The following is a 26,396-nucleotide window of genomic DNA, read 5'->3' on the forward strand; positions in this document are numbered from 1 at the left end:
GAAGTCACACTTTGATTTAATTATGAGATTTATCATCACACACAGGATTATCTTGGAAAAAGGGCCTCTGCCTTTTAATAAATTTATTCACTGAACTTTAGTCGAGTGCTTTTGGTATGAGGGACAAATGATAGAAGTGAAATACAAATCGAGGTGTAATGGAACTGCACAGGATAGAAGATGAATAAGTAAAAGTGGAAACTTGAAGAGGAATAGTATATGCAAGGTGGGCTATGTAGAGATAAATTGTAGAGTTTGGATGGAAGATGAGAATTGGCTGAGTCCTGGAAACAATGCTGTGGCAGATAGTATAGTAATACGTGAAAAACCTGCAGTAACTATATGTGTTTATTTGGGATAGAGTAGATAGAAGATAGAAGACAATAGAGGATAGAAGATAGAGGATAGAAGATAGAGGATAGAAGATAGAGAATAGTAGATAGAAGAAAAAAGCAAGGGAGGAAAAGAAGAAAGAAGATAGAGCAATAGAAAGAATAGAGTAAATACAGAAGATACGGAAGATAGCAGATATAATATAGAGAAGAGAGAAGATCACATCTCCCGCAAATAAATATACTAGTTACAGCACTACCAAAAGCTTCGTTCGCTTCGTTCATTAAAAAGAGTACACAGTAAGTGAAAAGCGAAAAACGTCACAACCGGGATCTAAGTGGAGGTCTAGTTACTGGGGGGATACAAGCCAAGCTTCTCCATACGAATCTTGACAGCATTTCTGTGGGCATCTAGACCCTCGACGGCGGCCAAATCCATGGTGGCCTTTCCGATCGACTTCAAACCTTCTGGAGTGACAACCTGGGAGGTGATGAACTTCTGGAAGGTGGCAGTGTTGACACCGGAGTACATTCTGGCATATCCATAGGTTGGAAGCGTGTGGTTTGTACCTGAGGCGTAGTCACCGCAGGATTCGGGCGAGTAGGCTCCGACAAACACGGAACCAGCGTTGTTGACGCTGTCGACCCACTTCTCGGCATCCTTGATCTGCAAAATCAAGTGCTCCGGAGCGTAACGGTTGGCCATCTCAAAGGCCTCCGCGTAGGTCTTCACCTGCAACGTAGTGGAGTGTGCAATGCACTTCCTGACGATGGCAACACGAGGAAGTCTTCTGGCCTGCGAGTCAACTGCTCTGTCGAGCTCATCGAGCTTGCTCTTTGGCATATTGACTGCAATACAGAGAACCTGCGAGTCCACACCGTGTTCGGCCTGCGAAAGCAAATCCGAGGCCACGAAATCGGTGTCTGCAAACTGGTCTGCAACCACAAGAACCTCCGAAGGTCCGGCAGGCATATCGATGGCACACATTGCTGCGGAATCGTTCGAAACAAGCATTTTGGCAGCTGTCACGAACTGGTTGCCGGGACCCATAATCTTGTCGCATTTCGGAATCGTTTGCGTACCGTAGGCCATGGCAGCCACTGCCTGGGCACCTCCGGCCATCACAATGCCCTTGGCACCGACTTTGTGGGCCACGTAGACAACTTCAGGCGTCAACTTGCCGTCCTTGCCCGGTGGAGAGGCAAAGATGATGTCTTTGCAGCCTGCAACTAAGGCTGGAACGGAAAGCATGAGCGAAGTGGATGGCAACACTGCCGTTCCACCCGGAACATAACACCCAACCCGCTCAATAGGCCTTGCAAACCGGCTGCAAACCACACCTGGGCACGTTTCGACCTTCATGACACCTTTGCGGAGCTGTGCCTCGTGGAATTTGCGCACATTCTCGAACGCGATGTCGATGGCCCGCCGGACATCGTCGGTAATCTGCATCGACGACTCTGCGAACGGTGCACTCATCATTGGCGTCTTTAAGGACACGTGGTCGAACTTCTGCGTCAAATCAAGAAGTGCCTTGTCTCCCTCGCTCTTCACCCGCTCGACAATCGGTGTCACAAGCGACATGATGTCCTTGCTTGTGTGGATTGGCCTCTTCAAGCATGCTGCCACCTCCTCGGCCGAGGCTGTGTCTGCATCCACTCTTTTCAGCACGATTGGGGCCTCTGGGTCGATTTCCAGCTCCACCTTCTTCTCTGCCTCCTTCTCTGCCTTCTGCTGTTTCTCCCTGTCATGTTCCTCTGTCTCTGCCACGTATTTAGGCTTGGCATTTCCTTGACGGCGTGTCACTCTTAGAGATTTCGCCTCCAGGTTCTTCTCGATGTCCGCCAAGCTCACCCCGTTCTTCGCACACTTCACCATCGCAAAGTAGAAGAGATCGGCTGCCTCCCACGCGATCTCGCTCTTCGTGTTCGCATCAATGAGCTCGTCTGCCTCCTCTCTAATCTTCGAATCCAGCATTTTCCGGTTGTTGAGCAACCGCTTCGTGTAGGAACCTTCTGGAGCGTTTGCCACCCTCTCGCGCAACACCGTCTCCAAGTTCGACAACCCTGGCAACTGCCCGAAACACGTACTCGTGTCCTTGTGGCAGAATCCGGCTCCTTTCTGCTCCACCACAAACTGGATCGCATCTCCGTCACAGTCCGAGTCCACCCGATACAACTCCTGCGTGTTTCCAGAGGTCAACCCCTTCACCCATAGGCCACGTGTCCTCGACTGGTACACGCCCGCCTTGCGCCTAAAAGCCTCTGCAATCGACTGTTTCGAAGAATATGCAACTCCGAGTGCTTGGTGCTCTGCATTCACCGCCACAGTCGTGTACAGCCCGTCCGGTCTGTCCGTCCTCAACCCAGCCACAATGTACTCGATCAACGGCGTTTTTCCAGCCGCTGGGTGCTCGTACTCGGTCGTGACGAGGCTTGAATCGATCACAATCGTCGCTGCGGACTTTGCCCAACCAGAAATGCTGCCAGAGTCCAATTTCCGGCTCACAAACACGTACACGCCGGCCTGGGCAAATGGCTGCACTGCCTCAGGACTCGAGGGCGTCTCCGTGATGGCCACCGCCGCATTTTTCACACCTGCTGCCTCTGCTGTTGTCAAAACCTTATACACAAGTCTTGCATTTGGAATTCGTGACTTGATCTCCTCAGCAACTCTCACCGGCGCGAAAACCTTCGACACGCCCTTGTTGTACAATGCCAAGAGTTGTTCTATGGTGTCCTCGTCGATCTCCGCCGACGTGTAGTCCAAGTTAACCTCGAAAAATGCTGTTGTTGAATATTTTGTGATGTCCTCCGACTTAGTTTTTCCAGCCACAAATGGGATCAACACCTGTCCCACAAGTGAGATCTTCTTGCACACTGGCTCTTTCGAGAAGTACGGTAAGATAGGTAATGGCATTTTTGTTACTGCTTTACTAGCTGCCCGTTGAAATATTCCTGCAAGATGAAAATACCAGCTTAAACTGTAAATCCATGTTAGCACTCAACTATACCAGAATATATATACATATATTTTTTTTTCACCCTCACCTCTTGCTTATATACTTTTTTTTTTCATTTTGAAAATTCCTATTGTGCGGTGAAAGAAGGAAAAAAAAGACTCATCTTTTTTCAATACTGATTTTTTTGATCTTTTTTTATGCTTTATCGCTCGTTTTTACCAAAAGCGTTCGGGATTAATCACGAGAAAGAAAGAGAAAGAAAAAATGAGTGGAAAAAAATGCAGCAACCAGTAAATCATCTCAGCATGTAAACAATTAGACATACTCTATTTTGACACCACAAAAGTTCCTGGTGAACACAATACCTCTAAAGAACACCAAAATATTTAAAGAGCTCTAATATCAACCCTGCCTCCTTTTCCTTACATTCACTTTTCTCCACTAAAACCAATCCCCATTCCTCATCCCTTCCGGCAGCACAGCCCGGACGAGGTCAATGGATGAAAATTTCAAAATTTTTCATTGGTTTATCGGTAATAAGCGATTCCATGTTTATGACAATTTAAGAAGTCAGAGTGAATGCAGCCAAATTTAGGGAGCGCATGAGATTATGGTGGGTATAGGATTTAGAGTAATTCTTTTGCGAAGTGTATTACTGGTAGTGGGTGTTGCCAAACTAGCAAGTTGGCTTTAATTGGCAATGGTATGTACCATGCAGAGGACTGCACTGCCCTGCCTTGTTCATGCCCAAGAAAGCGAGCGCATATGGATTAAAGGTATTTAAGCATGTGCACTTCCCATCTTTATCCTGTTCATTTTACCTTGTTACTTAGTTCCTTTGCTTTACACTTTTCCTTTCTTTAGCCTTAAAACACACAATACTCGTTATAGCGCAAACTGGATAAAGTATCACACTTAAACCCTTAACTATAATATTCCCGTATCTTCTGACAATGCATATTGATCATACCGGTAATCCACATATTAATCGCATCCAGTGACATTCCAGAGATCAAAATAGCTCCAGATACTACTCGGCTAAACTACAGAAGCTATAACAAGTGAAAGAATATTGAATATTTCCCCATACAACTAAACCAATAAAACATCAACAGCAAAAGAAAAACCAGTACCCCCCAAAGTAAACCGAAACCCCAAGCAAGATATATAAAAGATGGCATCGAGCCGATCCTAATTGTTGAATAAAAACTGCATGTCGGCCGGAGTTAAGCGGTTGGCAGCAGACTGGTCCTTATCCAAAGTAGCCTTGACCATGTTGGCCTTCTTCTCCTGCAACTCGATGATTCTGGACTCAATACTGTCCTCTATGACCAACTTGACAATGCGGATGGGCCGGAACTGCCCGATTCTATGGATTCTATCGGCAGCCTGGCCTGTGTCTAGAGCAGGATTCCACCAACTGTCCATGATGAAAACCTGATTAGCCTCCACCAAGTTGAGTGCGACACCCCCGGCCTTTAATGAGACCAAGAAGACCTCAACGGACGGATTTTCCAAGAAGTACCGGATGGACTCCTGCCTCTGGACCGGGGTCATGGAGCCCTGCAATTTGACAGTTGCGAAACCGGCTCTTTTCAACCGCCACTCGACCAAGTCGAGCATCGACGTGAACTGCGAGAAGACGATCGACTTGGTGGTCTTGCGGTCGGACCTCGACTTGTAGAGCTCCTCCATGAGTGCCTCGATCTTGGTCGACGACTTCCAGCTGCCCAACATGTTGATCTGGTCGACGATGGAGCTTTTCTTGTCGGCGATGGCCGGATTCAGCTCGATTGCCGGCTGCTCGAGGTCGATACTGAGCGGAATATGGCACACGGGGCACTTCAACTGGCGTTGGTCACCTTCGAAGCTGTCGATATACTCGCTGATGCACATCCGGCAGAATTTGTGGTGGCACTTGGACACGATGGGGTCCTCAGCCTCGTCATCGCAGAGTTGGCACACAACAACACCCGCCAACAAGTCTCTGGTGTCCTGATCCGTGAGCTGGGCAGCAGCTGGCTTGAGCCGCTTCAAAACAAGGTCCGGGTGGTCGGCCAACTGCCTCATCCGGGTAATGAGCGTGAATATATTGGCGTAGTTGTTCAAAACAACACCCTTGGCAACGTAGTCATCAAACTGGCGCTTCGAGTTGGTGAACAACGACATGTACAAGTCCTTCTCCTCCGGGTTGAAGTAGTCGCGACGGATTTCGACGATTTTCGGCGGCAACCCCAAGTCGTCCGCACGTTCCACTTTGGTCCGCCGGAGCATGATCTGCCTGAGGAGAAGTTGCAACCGATGGAAAGCCTCCTTTCCCTCGAACTCCAGCCCGTATTTCTGGATGTTCTTCAACATGAAGTGGTTGAAGAAGTTGCTGTGGCACATGGGGGCATGTCCGCACGCTGCACACACCTTGTAGTCTGGGAAATTCCATTCTTTCGATGCACAGCTGCATTTCGTGCAGAAGTAGCAGCAAAACGGCTGCAAATCCAAAAACCGGATCAACGAGTACAACTCGCCGATTCTGTTCTGGAGCGGTGTTCCCGTTAGGCACCACCTCTTCTCACAGTTAAGGTGATCTGCAGCATGTGCCGTCGAACTCGTTCTGTCCTTAATGTTGTGGGCCTCGTCCAAAACCACCCGGTAGAACTGCTTCTGGTGAATAAGACTCCGCTCCTTGACCCGCCGGCCATGCCGCTTGAACCCGTACTTCTCCTTCCGGTACCCGCTCTCCACAACTGCGTAAGACGTGAGAATCACATCGTAATCTTGCAATTCCTGCAACGACTTCGCGCGGTTCGCCCCGTGGTACAAATACACCTTCAAGGCACCGCCAGCGTGGTTCTCTATCTCTGATTTCCACTGCATCAACGCCACCGTCGGTGCAACGACCAAGTTCGGAGTCTTGGACCGGTCCCACATCATTAGAGAGATCATTTCGATCGTTTTGCCCATGCCCATCTCATCTGCCAAGATCCCGCCGTTGTAGCTTGAGTTCTGCTCCTGCTCCACCATCCAGTGCAGGCCCTCCTGCTGAAATGGGAGCAAGGTGATCGTCAGTCCGTCCGGCTGCTTCATTCGCTCTGCTTTTCTTTCAGGCGTCTCTTCCAAAGCCTTAAACACGTCTTTCAGCTCTGGATGTGCCTCCATCAACTTGTTTGTCCGCCTCTGGAAGGGTGTCAGCTTGATTTTCGGCTTCTTCTTGCCCTTTCTCTTGCGTTTCCCGCCTGTCTTTCCGCCTCTTCTTCTTTTCTTCTCATTGCCACCTTCTGCCTGTCCAACCTCTTCATCTTCCACATCAATAGGCACTTCAGGTGTATTTTCCACCTTTTCCGCCTTCACGACAACCACGTCATCATTAAGCTCATCCCCCGGATGATATAGGTCCCGCTCCTCCTCCTCAACTTCGTAAACTTCGTCCTCTGCACTGAGAACATAATCTCCGTCTTCCCCGTCTACATCATCTTCAATTTTGATAACTGGTGCTTTTTTTGCCCTCCTCGATGCCCTCTTCACGCCGGGCTGCCCATCCTCATCCTCGTTGTAGTTGATTCGCCTGAGTTCACCCGTTTGTGTACGGGTTCTTCTCCGTGTCACTCTTCGAGTCTTGCCTTTCTTAACATCTGGATCATCCCGGATAAACCCCCCTCCATACTGAATTTCCAGGTCCGAGCTCGGCTCTATTTCCGCCTCAGTGTCGGGAATTTCCGCTATCATTTTCTGTCACTTAAATGCGATCCAATTTGTGAACGGGAAGCGGTTGGAATAGTTCGGAGATACAGCTTTTAAACCAAGTACGGCAAATATCGAGGTGAAAAAATTAATGTGCGAAAAATACCGGATCTGGATTCTCGCAGATAAGAGTATGGTTAGCGCGGAGTATTCAATATTCAATTTTTCTAATGTGTTTCGTCCACTTGGCATTGCTTTAACTGGAGGGCTAGTGAACAAGAGGGTGGATTTGCGAAGGATAAAAAAGAAGCGAAATAGGCAAGGGGAAAAGTACAGGGTGTAAGTGCATGAAGTGAGGATGTAATGCAAGTGATGTAATGAAGATACATGGGAATGAAAGGCAATAAAAAGAAGGAGAGGAGAAGGAAGTACAAAGGAAGTATGGAAATATGTTCGTCGATCGTCGCGTCTAGACAGAACTGCCAGGATTAAAGAATTTAAGCAGTGCATCCCCCTATCCCTCATTTCTTTTAATTTTCCTCTTTCCTCTTTTGCTTTGTATATTTTTGCTCCTAAGCATTACACTGTACAATATACCAGCTACTAAGATAAAGCAATTGGTGTTGTGCTAACGATTAGAAAATATTTCACAGATGAAATTATGTATATATGAAAGTTCAAGTTGATGGAAGAACTGGAGTAATATAAAGAGAACAAATATAATGAGAATACATAGGTAACTCAGAGTGTTGAATAAGGCGAACCACATCAGTAAATGACAAAGTAGTTAATGTGAAAGCGCATAAATAAGTAAACAACCAAGCATATAGGTAAGCTAAGGTGAAAATAGTTAACGAGAAACTACATAACTTAAGATAAACACAAAAGCTCAAAATCAGGCACAATCCTTTAACATTAAATTAAACGCTGTAGAGAAGTCAAGTAAAGCATACAATTAAAGAAACGTAGAAAAAATACACCGCGGCAAAAAAAATCGCAGGACACGAATTTTGCAAAAAAACCTGACCAATAGCTCACACGCGGTCGAAGTCCCAAAACTTGTCGAGGTCCAACCTCAAGTCAGGAGCATCGCCCTCGGACTTAAGAGGGGTCGGAGTCGCGAGGGCATTTCCGACTTCGGAGCCGCTCAACTTGCGGCGCTTCGAAGTGGCGGAAGCGTCATCGTCTGGCGGTGTCGGATACACGAGGCCAATCAAATCCTTTCCGACAAGCCGCTTGCGCTCGAGATCGCGCGGCACGTCTCCCACGATGCCCTCGAACGCGCCCGACACACACGCGGACCTCACCTTACCGGTCCAGTGCGAGCGACCGGCCGCTGCACCTAGCGCCGCCACCGCCAGCGCACCCGTAGCGCCCATCTTTGGTGTGTCATACAGCCGCGCAGGGAGCGGTGTTTTGACATTAAATGCAAGCGGCGTCGCCAACACTGCGGAAGGCGTCAATATAGATGATCCGGGGGATGCGGAGTCGGCACTTTTTGTTTTTGTATTTGAAGGATTTGAGACGGAGTTCGGATTTCCATTTGCAGAATTTGCATTTGCACTTCCTCCCTTCTTCTCCTGCTCCACTCTTCTTTCCTGTTCCGGCAAGTTTAAGGAGTCGGCCAAAGTCGCCAAGAGGTAGCGGCCTGCATCGTGCGCAGCGAGCCGGCGCCTCCTTGCGCGCTCCTTGTCGGCCGCAACTGCGCGCGCACCAACTGCCGCCACGTGCTCCGCATTCTCTTTCATCAGCGCCTGCGCCTCTGCGGAGGCAGCAGCTGCTGCAGCGGCTGGTGGACCCTGGGCAGAGCCCGCAGCGCCTGCCGCACCCGCAGTGCCCTTGCGCGCCCGCGGCTTCCTTCTCCGCCTCGTAGGCGGGGTAGCCGCAGCCGGAGACGCGATACCCATGGCGCCCAGTGCACCCGGCGACGAGCCAAGCGGCGTGGCAGCCATCGGCGTGCCGGCGCTCAAGGGCGAGGCGGCTCCCTGGTTCAGATACTGCGGCTGCAGCGAGTGCGCGGTAAACTGCTGCATTCTTCGCTGCTGGGCAACCGAGGGATGATTTTGCGCGAGGGTCAGATTTTGATTCAAGTTTGGGTTCAAATTTTGGTTGAGATTTAAACTTGGGTTGAGATTCGAATTTTGGTTTTGGCCCAAATTTAAATTTTGGTTCGCACCCAAATTCTGATTTTGGGCCTGGCCCTGATTGGCATTCATATGTTGGTTCAAATTCTGGTTCAAATTTTGGCCCTGACTCAAATTCAAATTCTGATTCTGATTCAAACCATCACCCTCATCAGCAGGCTGATGCCTTTGTTCGGCTAACTCCTTAAACTGCTGAGAAACAACCGCGGGACTGACACGTGTTCCAACGGCACTATTCGGCATGCCTAGGCCAACCTGAGCCTGGGCTCGAGGTTGCTGCCTTTGCATCCTCACAAGTTTGGTGTTTTGTTCCTTGATGTAGCCCAAAAATCGCGTGATCTGGTTCTGGATCCGTGTGAGAAGGTCCAAATTTGCATAAAAACGCCCTCCTGCCTTTAACTTTTCCAGAACTTGCTTGATCATCAGCTCTGAGTAGATAAGCTTCTTTGTGCCGTCATAGCTCCGGGTCAGCATGTAGAAATTCGGGATGATCACCGTCTCCGTAATAATCATCAGCTGTTGCAGCTGCCTGACGAGCCGGATGATCTGTTGTTTTTCCGTGTTCGTCAAGCTGTCAGTCACATCTTTCAAATTTATTGGTGATGATGCAGTCTCCCTGTATATCGCCTTAAGTCTTTTCCAGTCGTCCTGCGTTGCCCGGATACCATTGAAAAGACGTGGTGTCAAAATCGTCCGGCCATCTGCTGTTTTTTGTGCCGACGCCAAGCCGGGCCCCTGGGAAACCCCTGACATCCCTGCACCACTATTCCCGCTTCCCAAACCTCTCACTGCTGCGTTCGAACCCACACCAGGGCCCAGCTGCCGCGCCTGGTTTTGATTCGTTGGGAGTTGTCCCGCAAACTGTGTTCTTCCAGAATTGTCGGGTGAGGTCAAGTTGTTCAAGTTGTTCAAGTTGCTCACATTATTCACCTTATTCACATTACTCGCGTTGCCCATGTTCACGTTTCCCATGTTCACATTGCCCAAGTTCATGTTGTTCATGTTGTTCATGTTCATGTTAACACCCATATTTCCAGAATTTCCAGAGTTTCCCTGACTTCCCGCATTGCTTGCACCCACACTTCCGCGTTGCCGAGCCTGTGCCTCTGCCCGCTGCTTCCGCTGTTGCTGAAACTGCGAAACACGTTGCGGAGCCGCCGGAACTGCATTCATCGCACCTAACTGACCATTCAGCTTCCTCTGTTTCAAACTGAGAACATGGAAAAGGTATTTTCGCGCATACATGTTGCCCTGCTCTCTTGTGAGTGTTGCCGGGAGCTTTCCGGCGGCCTGCAGGTTCTTTATTGCCTGTACCGCCTGCTGTTTGTACACCTGCAACTGCTGGGCAGTGATTGCAGGAATGTTTTGCTGCTGGTTGCTCCTGGGGGCCGAATTCATGCCATTTGTGTTTTGCAGCGTGGAATTCTGGCCGTTCTGCGCTCTGCCTTGCATCATGAGGATTTGCTGGGGGCTTGGCACGTTGCTCGAGATGTTATTATTGTTGATGGCATTATTGTTGATGCCAGTATTGTTGATAGCAGCATTGTTAACTCCAGCATTGTTGATCGCATTGTTGTTGATGTCATTATTGTTGATGCCATTATTGCTAACGCCAGCATTGTTAACGTTTCCATTTCCATTTCCACCATTTCCAACACCCCGACCTGCTTGCACACTTTGCTGCTGAATCCTCTGTCTCTGCTGCTGCTGCTTATTCCGCACCAGTTGAAGATGAACTGCATACACCTGCTTGATCGTTGTCAAGTCCTTCTGCGTCAGCTTACTATGTCGAAAATACGGCATTATCTGTCCCCAACTGTTCATATTTTTCGGAAATACCTGCGGCAAACGCTGGAGCAACGGCTGGGGGATCGCCATGGTCTGCATATCGATCTTGAGATGCTGCACCTGTGCTTGTGCTTGCTGCATCATCTGCTGATTGCTGTTTCCAGATGCAAATTGTGAGGCATACTGGTTTTGTGCCGACTGCATCATTCCAGGCGCAAACTTTCCCTGTTGGGGAGATATTTGTGCTTGCTGTGCTTGCTGCACTTGTTGTGCTTGTTGTTGTTGTGCTTGTTGTTGTACTTGTTGTTGTTGTACTTGTTTTTGTTGTACTTGTTGTTGTTGTACTTGTTGTTGTTGTTGTTTCTGTCTCTGCCTTTGAATTGCATTCTTTCTTGCCTGCGTTATGCCAGCAATCTTGCTCTTCAAGAAATTCACATACTGCTGTTTGTTTATCGAGTTCGTAAACGCATACTTCTCAAATTGCTGTGCGATCGGCCGTGTTTTTGCATCATTAAAGTGCATGCCCTGAATTTTTGCAATGGATGCCAGTATAATGTTGATGAACTGCTTCCGGTCATTGGTGCCAATCCCGTTTGGTGCAATCATTGGCTGCTGGCCCTGCTGAGGCATCCCTCCACCATTTGGCGAGATGAATCCATTCCCATTCATTATTCCTTTTTACTTATCCCAAGATTTCACAAAGTGTTGGCTAAACCAATATTAGGAGCTGTAAACAAAATGCCCGGCCAAGTAAATGGTGTACAACTATTTGCTGAATTCAAAAGCGGAGATCTGACCAGTCAAATCTGTCGCAAGTCGATCTATATAGTCGATCTATATAGATTTTCGCTTAACTTGATTAATGTCCAAGTGTGTTTTGCTAACGAAAACTCTCGTAAATCCGATTCCTCCGTTCACTGGGCAAACTTATCTCTATCTAATGATCTAACCCAAGTGTGATAATCAGTCCCAGATTTGATTGATGCTTTTTTAATCAAAACAAACTCCACTCGTATGGTATCTGGAATGTTCACCAGACTAACTTACTGCTTGTTTTGCAATCTGACCTCTGCAGTATCTTTTTGACAAGAGTGCTAGCAAGAACCTGGAAACGCAAAGTGCTAATAAAAATTATACAAATTTATATTTTTGCTAAAACGTCCATATTAGATTCAAAGTATGGCGAGCTCGAAGAGGCGAGGGTTACAGCAGAAAATTAAGCGAGCACTGCAGAATCGCACTGTACAGGAAAATTAATTTCGATAAAATTAAAAATTTAGAACAGGGTGAGGGGAATCTAAAAAAAAGAAAAAATGGACTCGATGTGTGGCACACACAAATTTCCATGTGTACCGGTACCACACAAAAATTCATGCCCATACATCTTTACACCGCCCCAGAACAGTAACTTAACTCAATGTTATTGATATATATTTGAATTCCTAACGGCTCTATCTACCAAAAGCATCACAAAAATGGAAATAACAGCCACATCGCAAAATTACAAAGCGGACAGCCCTACACTAGTTTTCAGAAATCCCCTGAGCACCTGGAACAGTTTCTTTTCCTTTTAAAGAAAGTAAAATTTCCTTGAACCGGGTCTTATCGCGCTGGTTCTCATCATCCACAGAGCTTGAATTCTTGTTCAACTTCAACAACTCGATTGCATGGTCCCAAACCGTTCCTTTTTCCAAAAACGAGTCTCTTTTCTCCAAGAACTTCTTTTCCTCCTTCTTTGTCTGCTCGATTAACACGTCCTTCTTGTTATTGTAGTTCTCATAAAACTCGTCTGTGGCTTTCTGTGCATCCTCCTTCAAACCTTGGAGCTTCTTTGCATCTGCTTCATCCTTCTCTGTAATTTCTGCCTCCTTCTTTTGCTTCCATTCCTTCACTGGCTCACTTTCTTCCATATTCAACGAATCAAACTTCTTTGTGACTGCTGCTGTGCCCTCATTGAGATAATCTGATTCGCCAGCTTCCCCCTTTTCGGTTTCTTTGTCTGCTGCTACTGTTTCTGAAGCCTGAGAGTCCACTGCTGGAAACTGTGTTTTGAAATCTTGAAATTCGTCATCATCTCCCTCTTCGGCCTCTTGCACAATCTTCTGGTCCTCATCCGTTGCAAATTCATCTCCTAAAGCGGCCTTCTCTCGGCTCAAAAAGTCTCCTGATGGCTGTTCAGTGCCATCAACTGAAACATCATTTATCTCCGGGAATTTGTCTGCCATTTTGTATACAATGTCCTTTAAAGCACGTGAGCTGTGTCCAATTGGGTCAAATTCTTCCCTGTATTCTTTCAAGCAAGTAAATGTTTTTGCTAGTGCTCCTTCAAATGTGATTAACTGGAAATCAGTGTAGGATATATTATTATATCTTGTGATCGAAGCTAGCTTAACTTTTATTTATTCTTCTTGAGTTTCCATTTCCATCCACAATTTTCTCTGCGCGGTGTTCTAAGTTCGCGAATCTAACTGAGCTTGCTGTTTTCCGCATGATTATTGCGTCATCGTCATACTAGGAGTGATAATTCTTCCAAGTGTGCTTATTAGAGGCAAATCATGCAAAAAAAAAAGCCCTCTTCAAGGTTACACTTCTACCAACAATTGGCCTCTTTTATAAACCAGTATTACTGTACTATCTTTGTTGTCATCATTTCAATGATGAGGACAGTATTTTACCACTAAGCCGTATGATTGTCCAATATGAAAATTCCTCCTCAGATTAAAAGTACCGCGAACAATTAATTTCCCCAAAGAAAGAAAAAAAATAAAAATGCTAATTACAAAAAACCTGAGTGTCCTTATTTGTGTACCAACTACATCCAACGCCGGCTAATATAAGCATACAAAGATCTATTTTTACGGCAAATAAGCTTAAAAGCAGTTGGTTTCTTTGTGTCGATATTACTATCTATACGAGTTCATACAATCCTTCCGAAATGTCGTTTAGTATCGAAAAAGCTGCTGATAAGCTCAAAAGACTTGACCTTACACAGCAATCAATTCAATCAACATCACAATGGTGCCTTTTCCACTACAGGCATCACAAAGAAATAGTGGCCATCTGGCTCAAGAATCTTGAAGAAATATCGAAGACAAAACCAGAACGCAGTCTGGTGAGTTTCTATCTTTGCAACGATCTTATTCAATTCAGCAAGAAGAACGAGAGGAAATTCAGAGGCTTCTTGGAAGAGTACGTGAAGATACTCCCGAAATCGGTGAAATTAATGCGTGCATGCATCGACAAAGAGGCAGCTGGAGATGCTGAAGTCGAAGCTGGTCTTACAAAAAAATACATGCACGTTTTGAAAGTTTGGGAGGACAGAAATATGTTTGATCGCAGATTCATAACGAGATTAATGCAGGTGATGAATAAGGGGAAACGGGTTGCCAATGCTGCAGCACAAGAAGAAAAGAATCGGAGGTTGGCATCCATAGTGAGTGAAGCTTCAGTAAATCAACCAACTGGAACGCAAGCTGGCATTCCGGATGATTTGAAAGCAGTGGTAAAGAAATACATACAATTAGAGCAATTGACAGATAAAAGCTTGGATGGATTCACGAGGATGAGCACAGGCTATAACCAGCTAGTGAAGAATTCGCAGAACTTGCCAGAACCAAGTGAATTTGTGGTTAAGCTCGGGAAGTTAGAGCATTTGTCATCTCTGATTGCAAGCTCGATCGAAAAAGTGAGTAAATCAAGAGATGACATTATCGAGGAGCTTAAAAAGTTGATTGGTGTCCAGGAGGACTGGAAGCAACTTGATGGTGGCAAAGTTAAGAAGCTCCAAACGATGAGTTCTGATATTTCAAGCCGTAAGAAGGAGATTCAGAAACTGGTGGATGCAACTGTTGCAAACACGAATGGTATGCAAACTGCAGTTGACGAGGATATTTCACCAAACTACGAATCTGTTGTCCATGGAGATCAGATGCACAAGAATGGTGATGCTACGGCTGTAAAGAGTGATGATGAAAAAAACGGGAAAGTTGTGGATGGTGATAATGATGATGATGATGATGATTTGCCAACTTATAGTCTGGGTACGGAAACTGCCGAAAAAGCTGATGATGATGATGATGACGATGACGATGACGATGATGACGATGATGACGATGACGATGACGATGATGACGATGATGACAATGATAAAAAGGATAGTGATGATGGTGATGGTACTAATACTAAAAATAGCGAAGTGCCAACTCCACTTAAAAGCTCGTTAAAGCGTAATTTCGGAGATTATGACAATGCACAACCTGCTAAGAAGGTGAAATTTGCAGAGCCAGAGCCAGTTGCGACATCGGAATTGAGTAATGATATTGATGATGATGATAAAGATAATTCTTCAGGTGATGCACCAGCGGGTGGTGATTTACTCTCAATATTGAATCAGTTGACGTGATACATGATGTTGGCACTTGTATGCAATCCTGAATATATGAGCAACAATAATTGGGGACGATGATAATAATAATAGCGTAACAATAGTAATAATGGTGATTGAGTATGATATTAGATTTGAGTTGGGCCCAGTGTAGCTTTGAATTGTGCAATAATGATATTTTTCTGTGGAAATGTTTTGATGGCAAGATTGCGTGCGTTATCGGAAAAGCTTATTACTGTATCCGATAAAGAGGAATGTAAAAAAAAGCTATTATACTACTTTGTTAGTTATTTATTATCTTTCTGTCATTCTCAACCTCAATAGTGCTTAATTCAAATATGGTCTCTCCTTATCTTCGATCTCGGATACTTCTTTTTCCATCCAAGTATTTTTTTAATTTTATTCTGTTGAGATGGTCATGCCTTTTTTTTCTATGATTATAACTTTGCTATCGCTTGATTTCTTAGCTATCAGCACGGATATTTAATATGTATTTCCACGTTTGTTTATCTGCATTTCGGCTAACCACTACCAATTTTCTTCCAAAAAATGTACAGCGCCATATTTTGATCGTTGAATATTTTCGTGATATAAAGTTAAAATTCCACCGTGTATGACCAGATCTGTACTCTATTTGATTTTTTTCACTTCTTTGCAAAATGTGCGTATAATACATATTGGTTGTGTACAATGCCCAAATATTCCAATGCTGTTTTGCCCATATTTCACGGCAGCACTAACTATACATCTGCTAAATATGATTTACCCTGATAAATGAAAACTGAAATGAAAACTGAAATGAAAACTTAAACAAAAACTTAAACTTAAACAAAAACTGATAGAGATACCAGCGGTTCGGATTTTTCGTAATTTTTAAATTCTCGCTTATCATTGCATTTTTTTCTGCCCCCTCATGCCGCACGATTCCTGTGATCCGATGCCCTGACCTTAAATACCGCTTAATGTGACATGATTCAAAATAATCACTAATTGATAAAATATTCAACCCAAAAGAGTTTACCGTTGCCACCTAAAATTCCCCTCCTTTAAATATGCCTGGTATGGTATATCTGACCCCAATCTGCACCGCCTGCTCGTTTTTACTTTTGTTGCCGTAAAACGGTTGCTGGTTTGTGAATGTGTGCATTATTCGGCATCAGTGAGCTCAGTTTTCGTTGAATTAACGATATCGAAATACTATGCTCAATTCCCCTCGTTTTACTTTGCACTGTGGGGCACCTCTTATACAGCCATCCATTATTAGGCATATCAAGAATTGGAGAATCATGTAATGGTTATTGTTGTTTTTTTGGTGTCAACTACTTGCTTTCGTAGCAGTCATTTTTGTAGAGAGATATTTGTACGTTTGAAAACTATGGTTCAAAGCTTTGTATAGGGACAATACTGATGTGCTTGAAACGGTAACCCTTAGTATTTACTAGTAACATCGATGTATAGTGTGATGCCTCTCATCAGTACAGGCAAACATGTGTTTCATGACCATGTTTCAGCGACACACTAATGGTCCTACTCCTTAGGTCCATGTATTATTTCCGTATTGAGCCGTTCGAGGTCATTATTTTTCCGATTCGCACATCACTTCTGTGACAATGATTTTTTTTGTTTTATTTTCGCTCGCATTTTTTCCTTAGTTCTGAATCTTTTTTTTTTTATACCTGCCCGTTTTTCCTGTTCCTTTTACCTCGATCTCGTCATTCGTTTTTTTTTGTCTAATTTAATTTTTTTCACACCGTATCTATTATACGCGAGCAAGCTGAATAAAGGTAGCAACGGATACCCTTCAAAAATATTCCAGCTCACTTGGATTGGTGGTAACGGTATCTATCTAAATCTTGCAAAAAGTCCAGCACTGCAATTTATTGATGGCAGGCACCAGAGCACAGCAGTTGTAAGAATTGTTTAGTTGTTATCATCTTTAAGTACTGAATCCCACCAGTTAGATCAGACATTTCGATCCTTATTTTCCAAGTCTCATTTTCGTCCAAAGATACCGATCGCTACATATACCAAACATCCAGGAACACCTCAACTGTGTTCACACTTGGAACATAAATCACAAATTTCCCCTCCTTTTTGCAGAAAGATACGCATTACACTTTCAGTCTTGTGCTTAGAACATGACACAAAAGGAGCCTGGAAAAAACACTCCTCCCCCCTTTCTCGAGCTCTCACATTCAACAATTTATGCTTTACAAGGCATCGCCCAGGCACATACTTCATCAAGTGTCATTGATATTGACAATGTGCTGACACTTTGGACCACATTGGCGAATTCAAGTGAATATATCAGAAATGGTCAGAGGCTGGAGAATATTAGTTGGCGAGTGGTAAATCGCAGCATACTTCATAAGCAGAAATTCAGCTCGCATGATTTTTTTTCACTTTTACAGATATCAATGAGCTCACCGGAGGCATGCCGAGATAGCCTGTGGAAACAGAGCCAGGATCTGAAGCTTCGGCAGGCGAATCATCGTATTGAATCTGTAAATTTATCACAGGGTAAGGGTGGGAAAGAGATGTTGGAAGAATCATCTAAGGATATGTTGAAAGAATCGTCTAAAGAAAGTTTGAAAGGATCATCTAAAGAGATGTTAAAAGAATTATCTAAAGAGATGTTAAAGGAATCATCAAAGGAAATGTTAAAGGAATCATCCAAAGAATCATCTAAAGAAACGTTAAAAGCATCATCTCAAATACCATTAAAATCATCACAGACACCGTCACTTTTCCAATCTAGAAAGCAGTTGATGTCTCGCACATGTTTACAAGCATCGTCAGGAGCATCCCGTCCTTCATATTCACACTGTTCGCATTCGCGCTCTTCACGTTCACACTCGTCTGATTCTTCACACTCCTCGAATTCTCACTCTTCACGTTCATTTCTACACTCATCTTCGCAAGCATCATTGCAGACTCAAGAGGCAGCATCTTGTGTAAATGCAAAGAGTACACCCTTGACCCGGCGTAACCTAAGAAAGCAGGATGAGCGTGCAAACAGTAATGGGTTGAGCAAAAAGCAAAATTCAATAAACAGACAATTGCAAAAGCAGATGCCAAGACGAGGCCAGCAGGACGTTCCATCGGCAGAGGGGTCGCAGACATCGTTGTTCCAGCGGCAGAGCAGTGCTCGAAAACGGTATTCGACACATACAATACTGCCGGAGGCCTTAGTTGTTGCAAATCACAGTTTCTTGAAAAAACAGGTGGCCCCTAATAGGTTAGGAAGGCCACAAGAAGCCGGCGGATCGGGCAGTGGCCCGCTGGATGACCAAACGAGGCATCTATACGAGCAGCAACGAAAATATAACGGGCAGTTATCACCAAAGTCAGACACTCAGAAATCTCAAGTGTCGTTATTTGGGCCTCCAAGACGTATCGAGCCGCAGGAAATCGACTTTTCGTCCTCGGACGACTCGTCGGACGATTCCGGGTGGTCGTCTCTTTCCGACGACTCGGAATTCGACGATGATGATGTGGGCAGGCAGTCGGACAGGTTGTTGTTTGAAAAAAAGGCACTTGGTCCTTCGCACTACGAAACGGGAAGCGGGGTGGGCACGGGCGGCACCGGACAGCCTGGTACGGGGTCGTCGCCCGCTGTGCCGAGTGCCCCCGGCCGGAAGTCCCTTCTCAGTGGGTTGTTTCTAGACGGCCGGCGGGCGAATGCCCCTGCATTGAATACGCCGATGAACCAGAGGCAGCGGGAGAGGCGGATACGGGAGATGCGGGAGGAGAGTATGGAGGAAAGAAAGCGGATGCAAAATGAAGAACAAAATCAGAGGAAAAAAGGCACTAAGCCCAAAGGCACCGAAGGCACCGAAGGCACACCTCGGAGCAATATGCAAAACAGCCAAATCCATCAAAACCATATGCACCCTACCCCTCCTCAGACAAGCCCAAAACTCGTGTATGCAAACGAGGGATTCCCAGATGGCAGGCATTCGAAAGTGGGGCACGGGCTGCCCCCAGGCTTGCCGAACAGTCGGGCGACGGCGCGGGCATCGGCTGTTACCACAGCAGTGCCGAAATTCGTTCCCCCGGAAAACGCCCGCGAATTGTTAAAGAGGCACTCGGAGACCGGCCCAAAATCCGCGATATCGTTGGCGTCATTTTTCACGGCCAGGCGGAACTCGCAGCATCCAGAGCCCGGCAGAACGGCCCGCGCCTCCGCGATCGAGCCCAGCCGGTATGACCTCCACCACCACTCGAATGCTCCCCCAACGGCCACTACGTTGCTCCCGACGGCATTGGCCACACACATGTTTTTGCCTACGATGAGTTTGCGCCAGCAGGCGAGGGCCCGGCACCGGGAGCCCAACCAGCTCAAGCTTGCCGCCTTGAGCCACCGCCACGCGGTCAGCCCGCCCTCGGGCAATTCCTCACGCAGTGACCTTGCCGCCGGCCCGTCCTCCGTGAAAACTAACACCTCGTCCATTGACATCCCGGGCAGCCAGAAGCAGGCTGCAGGCGACCTCCCCGATACCCAGGGGAGGTCCTCGAGTGGGGCATCCGCGCGAAGAAGCAACTCCTCGGCCTCCCGGATGTCCGCCAAGTCCACCAGGCTGGAAATGCTTTCCAAGGAGCTCCCGCTGAAATTGATGGATTCTATAAAAAACGAAAACAGGCTGCTTTACAGCGGTGCATACGACGATTTCGACTCCTCACACCGCAGCAGAAGCCGCGATGGAAGGCAGGCTGTGCAGGAGGGCACCACTGTTGCCCGTGCGGGTAGCCATGCCGAACAGTCGGGGACCCGGCAGAAGGGGCAACAGGCAGAAGCTGCAGAAAAGACCACCTTACAGAAGGGTGGGCAGCAATCGGAAAATGATGATGAGGATGATGACAACGATAACGTTAACGATAACGATAATGATAACGAGGCCAACTCCAATATTATCGCCGACGGTATCATGGGCAACAAGCTGAAATTCTTCCATTCACATCGCTCAGGCATGCATAAGGCATTGTCTGATTTTTCCGCCAAGTGCAACGGCCTGCATCGCTGCAAGAACACCCTTGCACCAGACCTGCTCTTCAGCGATGATGGATACGTCGATGACAGGTTGATAAGACTCAAAGCCCAAGTTAATGGTGTTGTTAGTCGCCGGGATGATGAAGATTGGGATGCTGATGATCTGAGCTACCATGCCAGGGGATGGTGATACATTAAATTCATAGTACTATTTTCTAATAAGATACACATATACGATCAAGCGTAGCCAGGTGTAGTGTGCACATCCTCATTTTAGGCACATACTATATTTAATTGCATTATAGAAACAAACTGCTGACCTGAAACCGTATAAGGCAGATGAACAATTATTCCAGTCATACGCTAAATGTCTCCAACCATTCATTTGACTACTGGCCCTGTATTAAACATGCTTAACTTAAATATTTCATTATGTACAGAAAATATACCCACTCTAGGCCTGTAAGTCACTGAATTTGACTATCCGGTTGCCCGAGAACCCGGCATATCCACCGTCCTTGCCTGCGGCATCTATCTTGCCGAATTGCTCCAGCTCCTTCTCTATTTCTGATTTTTTCACAACTTTGTTCTTAGTCTTACCCTTGCTGCCAACCTCGATCTGATCAACGTAAGCGGAACCAGAAAGATATCCGTTTCTCTCTGAATCGGAGTAGAAGGAAACGTCCCTTCTGGCAATTGGCTTCGCCTGTAGTGGGATATATCCTCTTTTCCTCATAAACCAATCTGGAGAATGATGAGCCCTAAATCCCAAATATCTCGAGTAGAACTTCGAAGTGAACTTTCCACCGCTCTTTTCAATAATCTTGATTGCACTTTTAGACGCCTTTGTGGCCTCTATTGGGATATTTAAAGTGTAATATCTTGAGCCTGTCCCCACAATGGCAATTCCATCTTTCATCGTTCCTGAGACCAATCCACACTCCTTCATCTTCTTCATGTCCAACACCTCACCTTCCTGTAAGCTGATTTTTCCCTGCTTATAAAACTGCTCGATTTTCGCCAACGACACCTCGTTCAAATCTAGCTTTTGGTGCCTGTAGAATCCTCTCTTAGGATATATTCTGAAAATTGGTGTTTGTCCACCTTCAAACCAGTTCTTAACTGTTCCCCTTGCCTTCTGACCTTTCTGACCTCTTCCGGAGGTCTTACCGTATCCCGATCCGGCACCTCTTCCCACCCTCTTTTGGTTCGAAATCGATCCTTTTGGTGGATGAAGTTCGCCCATTGTAGCAATAGTTCTTATTTGTTTTATGCAGCCAACACCACTAGCTTTTTTGCAAAGGCTGCTCCCTAAAGATGACAGTATGTTGACCATTTTGTGCAGCCGCTTATCTATCTGGTTAGTCGAAAAAGCCCGTACCAATCACTGCAGTCGAACATTTGTAAGCAAGTGTATTCTATCAGTTCAACTCAAAAATATCTTTGATCAATACTATATTATATGCTCGCTTTTCCTGAACTCTTTTTTTTTTTTCGCTATTTCATTTTTACCTCCACGTACTTTTACGCCGACGCGTCGACACACGTCTAATTAGAGCCTGTCGACAAACGCTACCCAGTTATTTGTACAGACAGCAGTGTTATAACCTGTCTTTGCCTTACATATTTATACATATACATGGTCCCTATAGAAAAAATCTAATGGTCTAAACTCAGTCGAGTCCATCAGCAGGATTTGGTGAAAATGACATCATCCTATTTCGCTTAGCTTCCCTCACTTCAGATGTAATACCTCGCCACATCACCGAATTGGTTACTGTTACTGGATCCTGAGCAATTTCCAGTTTAAGTATCCTATTATCCGCATTCACACCATCGAGGGCTTTTTTCGCCTTCCACATACTCTCATCGTTTACATAGAACAATTCGGCGGTCACAGACCTACCGTAATTTCTCGAAACACTTTCCTTGGTTATCACTTTAAGGACAGTACCGTATCTCCACATGATTTCCACTATATCTAGTTCTGTCACACCAGGTTGAAGATTCTGTATCCGTAGAAAGCTTGGTTTCGAGGCCCCTTTAAACGACACGTGCTTCTCCGATGTGTTGCTACTGCTCCAAACACCAACATTCGACTTTTTCAATGCTGCTGCAATTTTTTCCGGCGTTTGTAGTTCGGTACTAAATTCTTTGGTTTGGCTTTTGTTTTCACCTGTTCTTTTATGATGTTTCTCGTGTCTATTCTCCTTCACACGCTCTCTTGCATGTTTGTTATATGTGTGTTCGTGTCTCCCGCGTGTTCTGTTGAAGCTTCCATCATTTTTCTGATGCCTACTTCTCCTTGATCTATTTGGGCCTGCAGGACTGGTCGGTATGGTATTATTCGAATGTGAACTTCCCCCTCTGCCATTTCGGAATCTTCCTTCATTTTTCTTGCTTTTCCCTTTCAACAGGGCCACCGCAAGGGGATTATTCAGAAGTTTTCTCTCCTCATCGATAAGTGGTTTCTCCTTTGCTCGAATTAATGCCTCTTCTATTGGGTTTCCAACTAGTCGCTCGGACTTCGGAAGTCGATGATGTGATCGTACAGGCCTTGTATTTGAACTGCTAAGGGCCTTGTATAGTGGATTCTGTTCAAGTCGTCCCATTAGTTTACGATCTGATCAAAAGATGTATATCCGATGCTATTGTTGGGTTTCTTGGTTTTTTGGTATATAGCCTGGGTACCTTTTGTAGAAATGAACCTCAGAAATATGTACGTCAATCTAACTGAAATATGTATATCGGATTGCTTGCTTTCCTTTAATCGGATACAATTTGAAATGGCTTTAAAATGACAATCATCAAGGCCAACAGTTTGGAGAATTAGGATAACAATCAAATTTTACATGAGACTTATGGCAATAATTTTTTTTTTTTTGTCTTTTGGCGCGCTTTTTTATTTTTTTTTTTGACTTTTATTCATTTTTATTTTCTCGGCCATTCTTCTTTTTCCATTCCCCAATACTGCCATCAAAAATAAAAATATGAGCATGAGTAGCACTTTGAATTTTATGCTTTGATTACATTTGGGGCTTTATCACATATCTATACATACCTTATCTTATATTCATCGCTCATTTCTTTTATTTCTTTCTCAGAGAAGTAACCTGCACCAACTTAGCAATACCAATTCTACTAAATTGCATATCCAGTTATTTTTCTCGTTTTTTTCAGTTTGTGTGAAGTCGCATTTATTTCTAGTCTGTTGACATTATATTAAGGTGCACACTGGTTTATCTCAATCATCAGATATTGTCACTTGTCAGAGATTGCTTATTTCAATACTTTCAACAGTACATTAGATTTTCTATTCCACTCACAGTATACAATTGACAAAATGGTTCTTTGTGGTGGTTCATCAAAGCCAATCCAGCGGAAAATTGTCATTCTAGGTGATGGTGCATGTGGTAAGACATCACTTCTAAACGTGTTCACAAGGGGATATTTCCCACATGTTTATGAGCCAACGGTTTTTGAGAATTACATGCATGATATTTTCATAGATGGAAAGCAGGTTCAACTCTCGCTTTGGGATACTGCAGGTCAAGAAGAATTTGATAAGTTAAGATCGCTATCCTATAATGATACCGATTGTGTGATCCTCTGTTTCTCTGTTGATTCCCCAGACTCGCTTCAAAACGTCAAAAACAAGTGGGTGAACGAAGTTTTGGAACATTGCGAAGGTATTCAGATGGTTCTTGTGGCATTAAAGGCTGATTTAAGGCAAACTGAGGATGAAGACAGATCTACAGCAGGAATTAACAGCCCGATGGATGCCCAGCAACAGCAATTTGGTACCAGTGCATATAACAGCGAGGGTATGCTTAAGAAGCTCGTGTCATATGAGGAAGGTTTAGCAATGGCCAAGAAAATTGGAGCTGTGAGGTATTTGGAGTGCTCCTCTATTAAGAAGAGAGGTGTCAATGAAGTTTTCACAGAGGCTGCTAGAGTTGCTCTTGCGTCAAAATCTAAAGCTGATGAAGAGCAGTCTAGTTCCGGCGGTTGTGTGATTATGTGAGTTTTACATTCCCCAAGTTTGAGTTGAGATGATTAAAGTTCGTTTTATGTTTTGTTCTGTTTTGTTTCCCACCTTTGCTGCTATTTTTACTTTTCCATGTTTATTTCTGTCGTTGACAGACAATTTGTCGCTTTTGCTTGATTCATACATATTCTCTTACCTTAATAGTCTTCTTCGAATACCGCTTCTTATAGGATTGCAAGCTTCAAGGACTTACTTACATTCTTGATGGATGCTCTCCACATTTTTCCCCCTTTATGTTGATCCTTTCATCATCTCTTTTTTAAACATGGGCATTGTGTTAAACATACTGGCTACTGCACATTAGTTGGATCCTTACATTTTTCATTTTTATTTCTTTCCATCTTTATTCTCTCCATCTTCTGTTGTTATCTGTTAATGCCGAGCCTTTAAGACTCCGCTATTTTACTGCTTTAGCCTCTTTCTCTCTTTTCACTGCCAAATTACCTTCTAGAAATTGTTTAATACTTTACATCCCCCTCAGTTTGCAAGTTTAGTCTTATGTTACCATTCTATTTAATTAATACTCTCCTCAAACGACGCTCTTCCCGTTTTGTGTAAGTATATCCCGATATTTATATTGGCCTGCTTTTTTATCCTTTTGCTGGTTATAGCTGAATATCGTACTGTTATTGGCTGATCTCATTGATTCTTCTGCAGCCTCCTGGCGATAAAATGTAGAATTCCTCGACACATTTCCTAAAAGCGCACTAGTATCGGCATTCATAGGTCTTTGTCTTGATCTTCTGATTGGACTGGAACGTAGTCCAGTACTCGGTAGCATATCGGCATTGTACGAAGTATCGTTATAAGATTCAAACATTGAATGGTTCTGCACATTAGAATCCACTTTGCTTGTATCATCCTCCGCAAATGATCCATTAGGTTCGTCTGCTGGCAATTCACCTGTTGAGATAAATTCATCAAGAATTATGCTACTTAGTGTTTTTTTGTGGAAGTGCTTCTTGTGGTTCGGAATTGCCACGGTTTTTTGAGTGGCTGCTTTGTCCGGTTCCGCAAGTGAATAATATGCAGTGGATCCCGATGTTGAAGATGCTCTTCCGTTTGCGTTTTCGTTACTTGAAGATATATATGATTGAGTACCACTCAGTTGCAACTGAAAGACGGAACCGGTATTAATCGATTTATTTTCCGTAGAGCGAGGAATTTCCATCGAACTTCTGGCCAAACCAATCAATTCGGCAGGCTCAGGATCAAACCTCTCTTGAGAAGTAAAGAAAGAAACTTCTCCTGTCTCTTTTGATTTTTGATTTAGCAAAGTGTTTGTAGACTTTGCAAAACTAACACCAGTCGTTGTAGGAACCAGAGTTGGAGCTTGTTCCAGGTCAAAGATATGACTCTGAGTAATCTTAGGCTCGTACATATCTTCAAAAGGTGGCGCTCTCTTTGCTTGCCATTTAGCTCTAAGTTTAATAAATAGAATGTAGAGAAGATAGAGCACAAATATTGCTCCAATGGCTGGAAGTATGATCATGTATAGTGATCCTTGATGACTTGAGTTGTGATCTATAAACGGGCTATCTGCAGCTTTTGGTATGTATGTAGGAGTGCTGTATTTTGTAGACAGTGTTTTATGACTGCTACTTGTGCCAGAGCTCGAACTTTGAGCCATATTGCCTTCTTATCTTTGCTCTTTTGTTAGGTCTGCAACTTCCTAATTTTAGGTTATACCTAGCCAATCCCAGCAGCTTCTTTTCCAGCAGAATATTTAAATTTAACGGGTAACCGGGTATCGGGTTATTTGCTACCTCTCTGATATCTTATTCGTGGTAAATATTTTTAAAACTATATTCCTACTTTACAAATATTTTTTTAAGATTTCTTCTCTTTCTATAAAAATAGCTTTAAATATGAACTTCCTTTTACAGCTTTAACAGGTTCTGTTTATGTTTTTCCTTATTAAGAAATTTATATTTCATCCATAAAGAATGGGGGAATCATGTTCGTCAAATTTCTCTTTTCACATTACTACATGACTGAATCTTGCTCATTAAATGTCTTTTCTGTCAAGTTGTTGTTTCGATTTCAGCACTAGTTAAACTAAGGTATTTCAA

The 26,396-nt window shown here is 44.6% G+C and overlaps 10 protein-coding genes across 10 annotated transcripts; 3 read left to right on the plus strand and 7 right to left on the minus strand.

The window, feature by feature from the left end:
- Positions 1-678: 678 nt before the first annotated feature.
- BRETT_000766 (uncharacterized protein) lies at positions 679-3,252 on the minus strand (the record flags this gene model as incomplete). Its single annotated transcript, XM_041279328.1, has 1 exon — positions 679-3,252. The coding sequence occupies one exon, from the start codon at positions 3,250-3,252 to the stop codon at positions 679-681; it is 2,574 nt and encodes an 857-aa protein (XP_041137542.1).
- Positions 3,253-4,486: 1,234 nt separating this feature from the next.
- On the minus strand, positions 4,487-7,015 carry RAD16 (DNA repair protein rad16; the record flags this gene model as incomplete). The annotated part of the gene is made up of 1 exon (XM_041279329.1): positions 4,487-7,015. The coding sequence occupies one exon, from the start codon at positions 7,013-7,015 to the stop codon at positions 4,487-4,489; it is 2,529 nt and encodes an 842-aa protein (XP_041137543.1).
- A 989-nt stretch (positions 7,016-8,004) lies between these two features.
- Positions 8,005-11,571, minus strand: BRETT_000768 (uncharacterized protein; the record flags this gene model as incomplete). Its single annotated transcript, XM_041279330.1, has 1 exon — positions 8,005-11,571. The coding sequence occupies one exon, from the start codon at positions 11,569-11,571 to the stop codon at positions 8,005-8,007; it is 3,567 nt and encodes a 1,188-aa protein (XP_041137544.1).
- An 854-nt stretch (positions 11,572-12,425) lies between these two features.
- Positions 12,426-13,127, minus strand: BRETT_000769 (uncharacterized protein; the record flags this gene model as incomplete). Its single annotated transcript, XM_041279331.1, has 1 exon — positions 12,426-13,127. The coding sequence occupies one exon, from the start codon at positions 13,125-13,127 to the stop codon at positions 12,426-12,428; it is 702 nt and encodes a 233-aa protein (XP_041137545.1).
- A 710-nt stretch (positions 13,128-13,837) lies between these two features.
- On the plus strand, positions 13,838-15,304 carry BRETT_000770 (uncharacterized protein; the record flags this gene model as incomplete). Its single annotated transcript, XM_041279332.1, has 1 exon — positions 13,838-15,304. The coding sequence occupies one exon, from the start codon at positions 13,838-13,840 to the stop codon at positions 15,302-15,304; it is 1,467 nt and encodes a 488-aa protein (XP_041137546.1).
- A 2,120-nt stretch (positions 15,305-17,424) lies between these two features.
- On the plus strand, positions 17,425-20,466 carry BRETT_000771 (uncharacterized protein; the record flags this gene model as incomplete). The annotated part of the gene is made up of 1 exon (XM_041279333.1): positions 17,425-20,466. The coding sequence occupies one exon, from the start codon at positions 17,425-17,427 to the stop codon at positions 20,464-20,466; it is 3,042 nt and encodes a 1,013-aa protein (XP_041137547.1).
- Positions 20,467-20,730: 264 nt separating this feature from the next.
- BRETT_000772 (uncharacterized protein) lies at positions 20,731-21,612 on the minus strand (the record flags this gene model as incomplete). The annotated part of the gene is made up of 1 exon (XM_041279334.1): positions 20,731-21,612. One exon carries the CDS (start codon positions 21,610-21,612, stop codon positions 20,731-20,733), a length of 882 nt encoding a protein of 293 aa, XP_041137548.1.
- Positions 21,613-21,949: 337 nt separating this feature from the next.
- On the minus strand, positions 21,950-22,888 carry BRETT_000773 (uncharacterized protein; the record flags this gene model as incomplete). Its single annotated transcript, XM_041279335.1, has 1 exon — positions 21,950-22,888. The coding sequence occupies one exon, from the start codon at positions 22,886-22,888 to the stop codon at positions 21,950-21,952; it is 939 nt and encodes a 312-aa protein (XP_041137549.1).
- A 731-nt stretch (positions 22,889-23,619) lies between these two features.
- On the plus strand, positions 23,620-24,300 carry RHO3 (Rho GTPase; the record flags this gene model as incomplete). The annotated part of the gene is made up of 1 exon (XM_041279336.1): positions 23,620-24,300. One exon carries the CDS (start codon positions 23,620-23,622, stop codon positions 24,298-24,300), a length of 681 nt encoding a protein of 226 aa, XP_041137550.1.
- Positions 24,301-24,853: 553 nt separating this feature from the next.
- On the minus strand, positions 24,854-25,954 carry BRETT_000775 (uncharacterized protein; the record flags this gene model as incomplete). The annotated part of the gene is made up of 1 exon (XM_041279337.1): positions 24,854-25,954. One exon carries the CDS (start codon positions 25,952-25,954, stop codon positions 24,854-24,856), a length of 1,101 nt encoding a protein of 366 aa, XP_041137551.1.
- Positions 25,955-26,396: the final 442 nt, after the last annotated feature.

This window comes from Brettanomyces bruxellensis, chromosome 8 (genome assembly GCF_011074885.1).
Source record: "Brettanomyces bruxellensis chromosome 8, complete sequence".
Taxonomy (NCBI): Eukaryota; Fungi; Ascomycota; class Pichiomycetes; order Pichiales; family Pichiaceae; genus Brettanomyces; species Brettanomyces bruxellensis.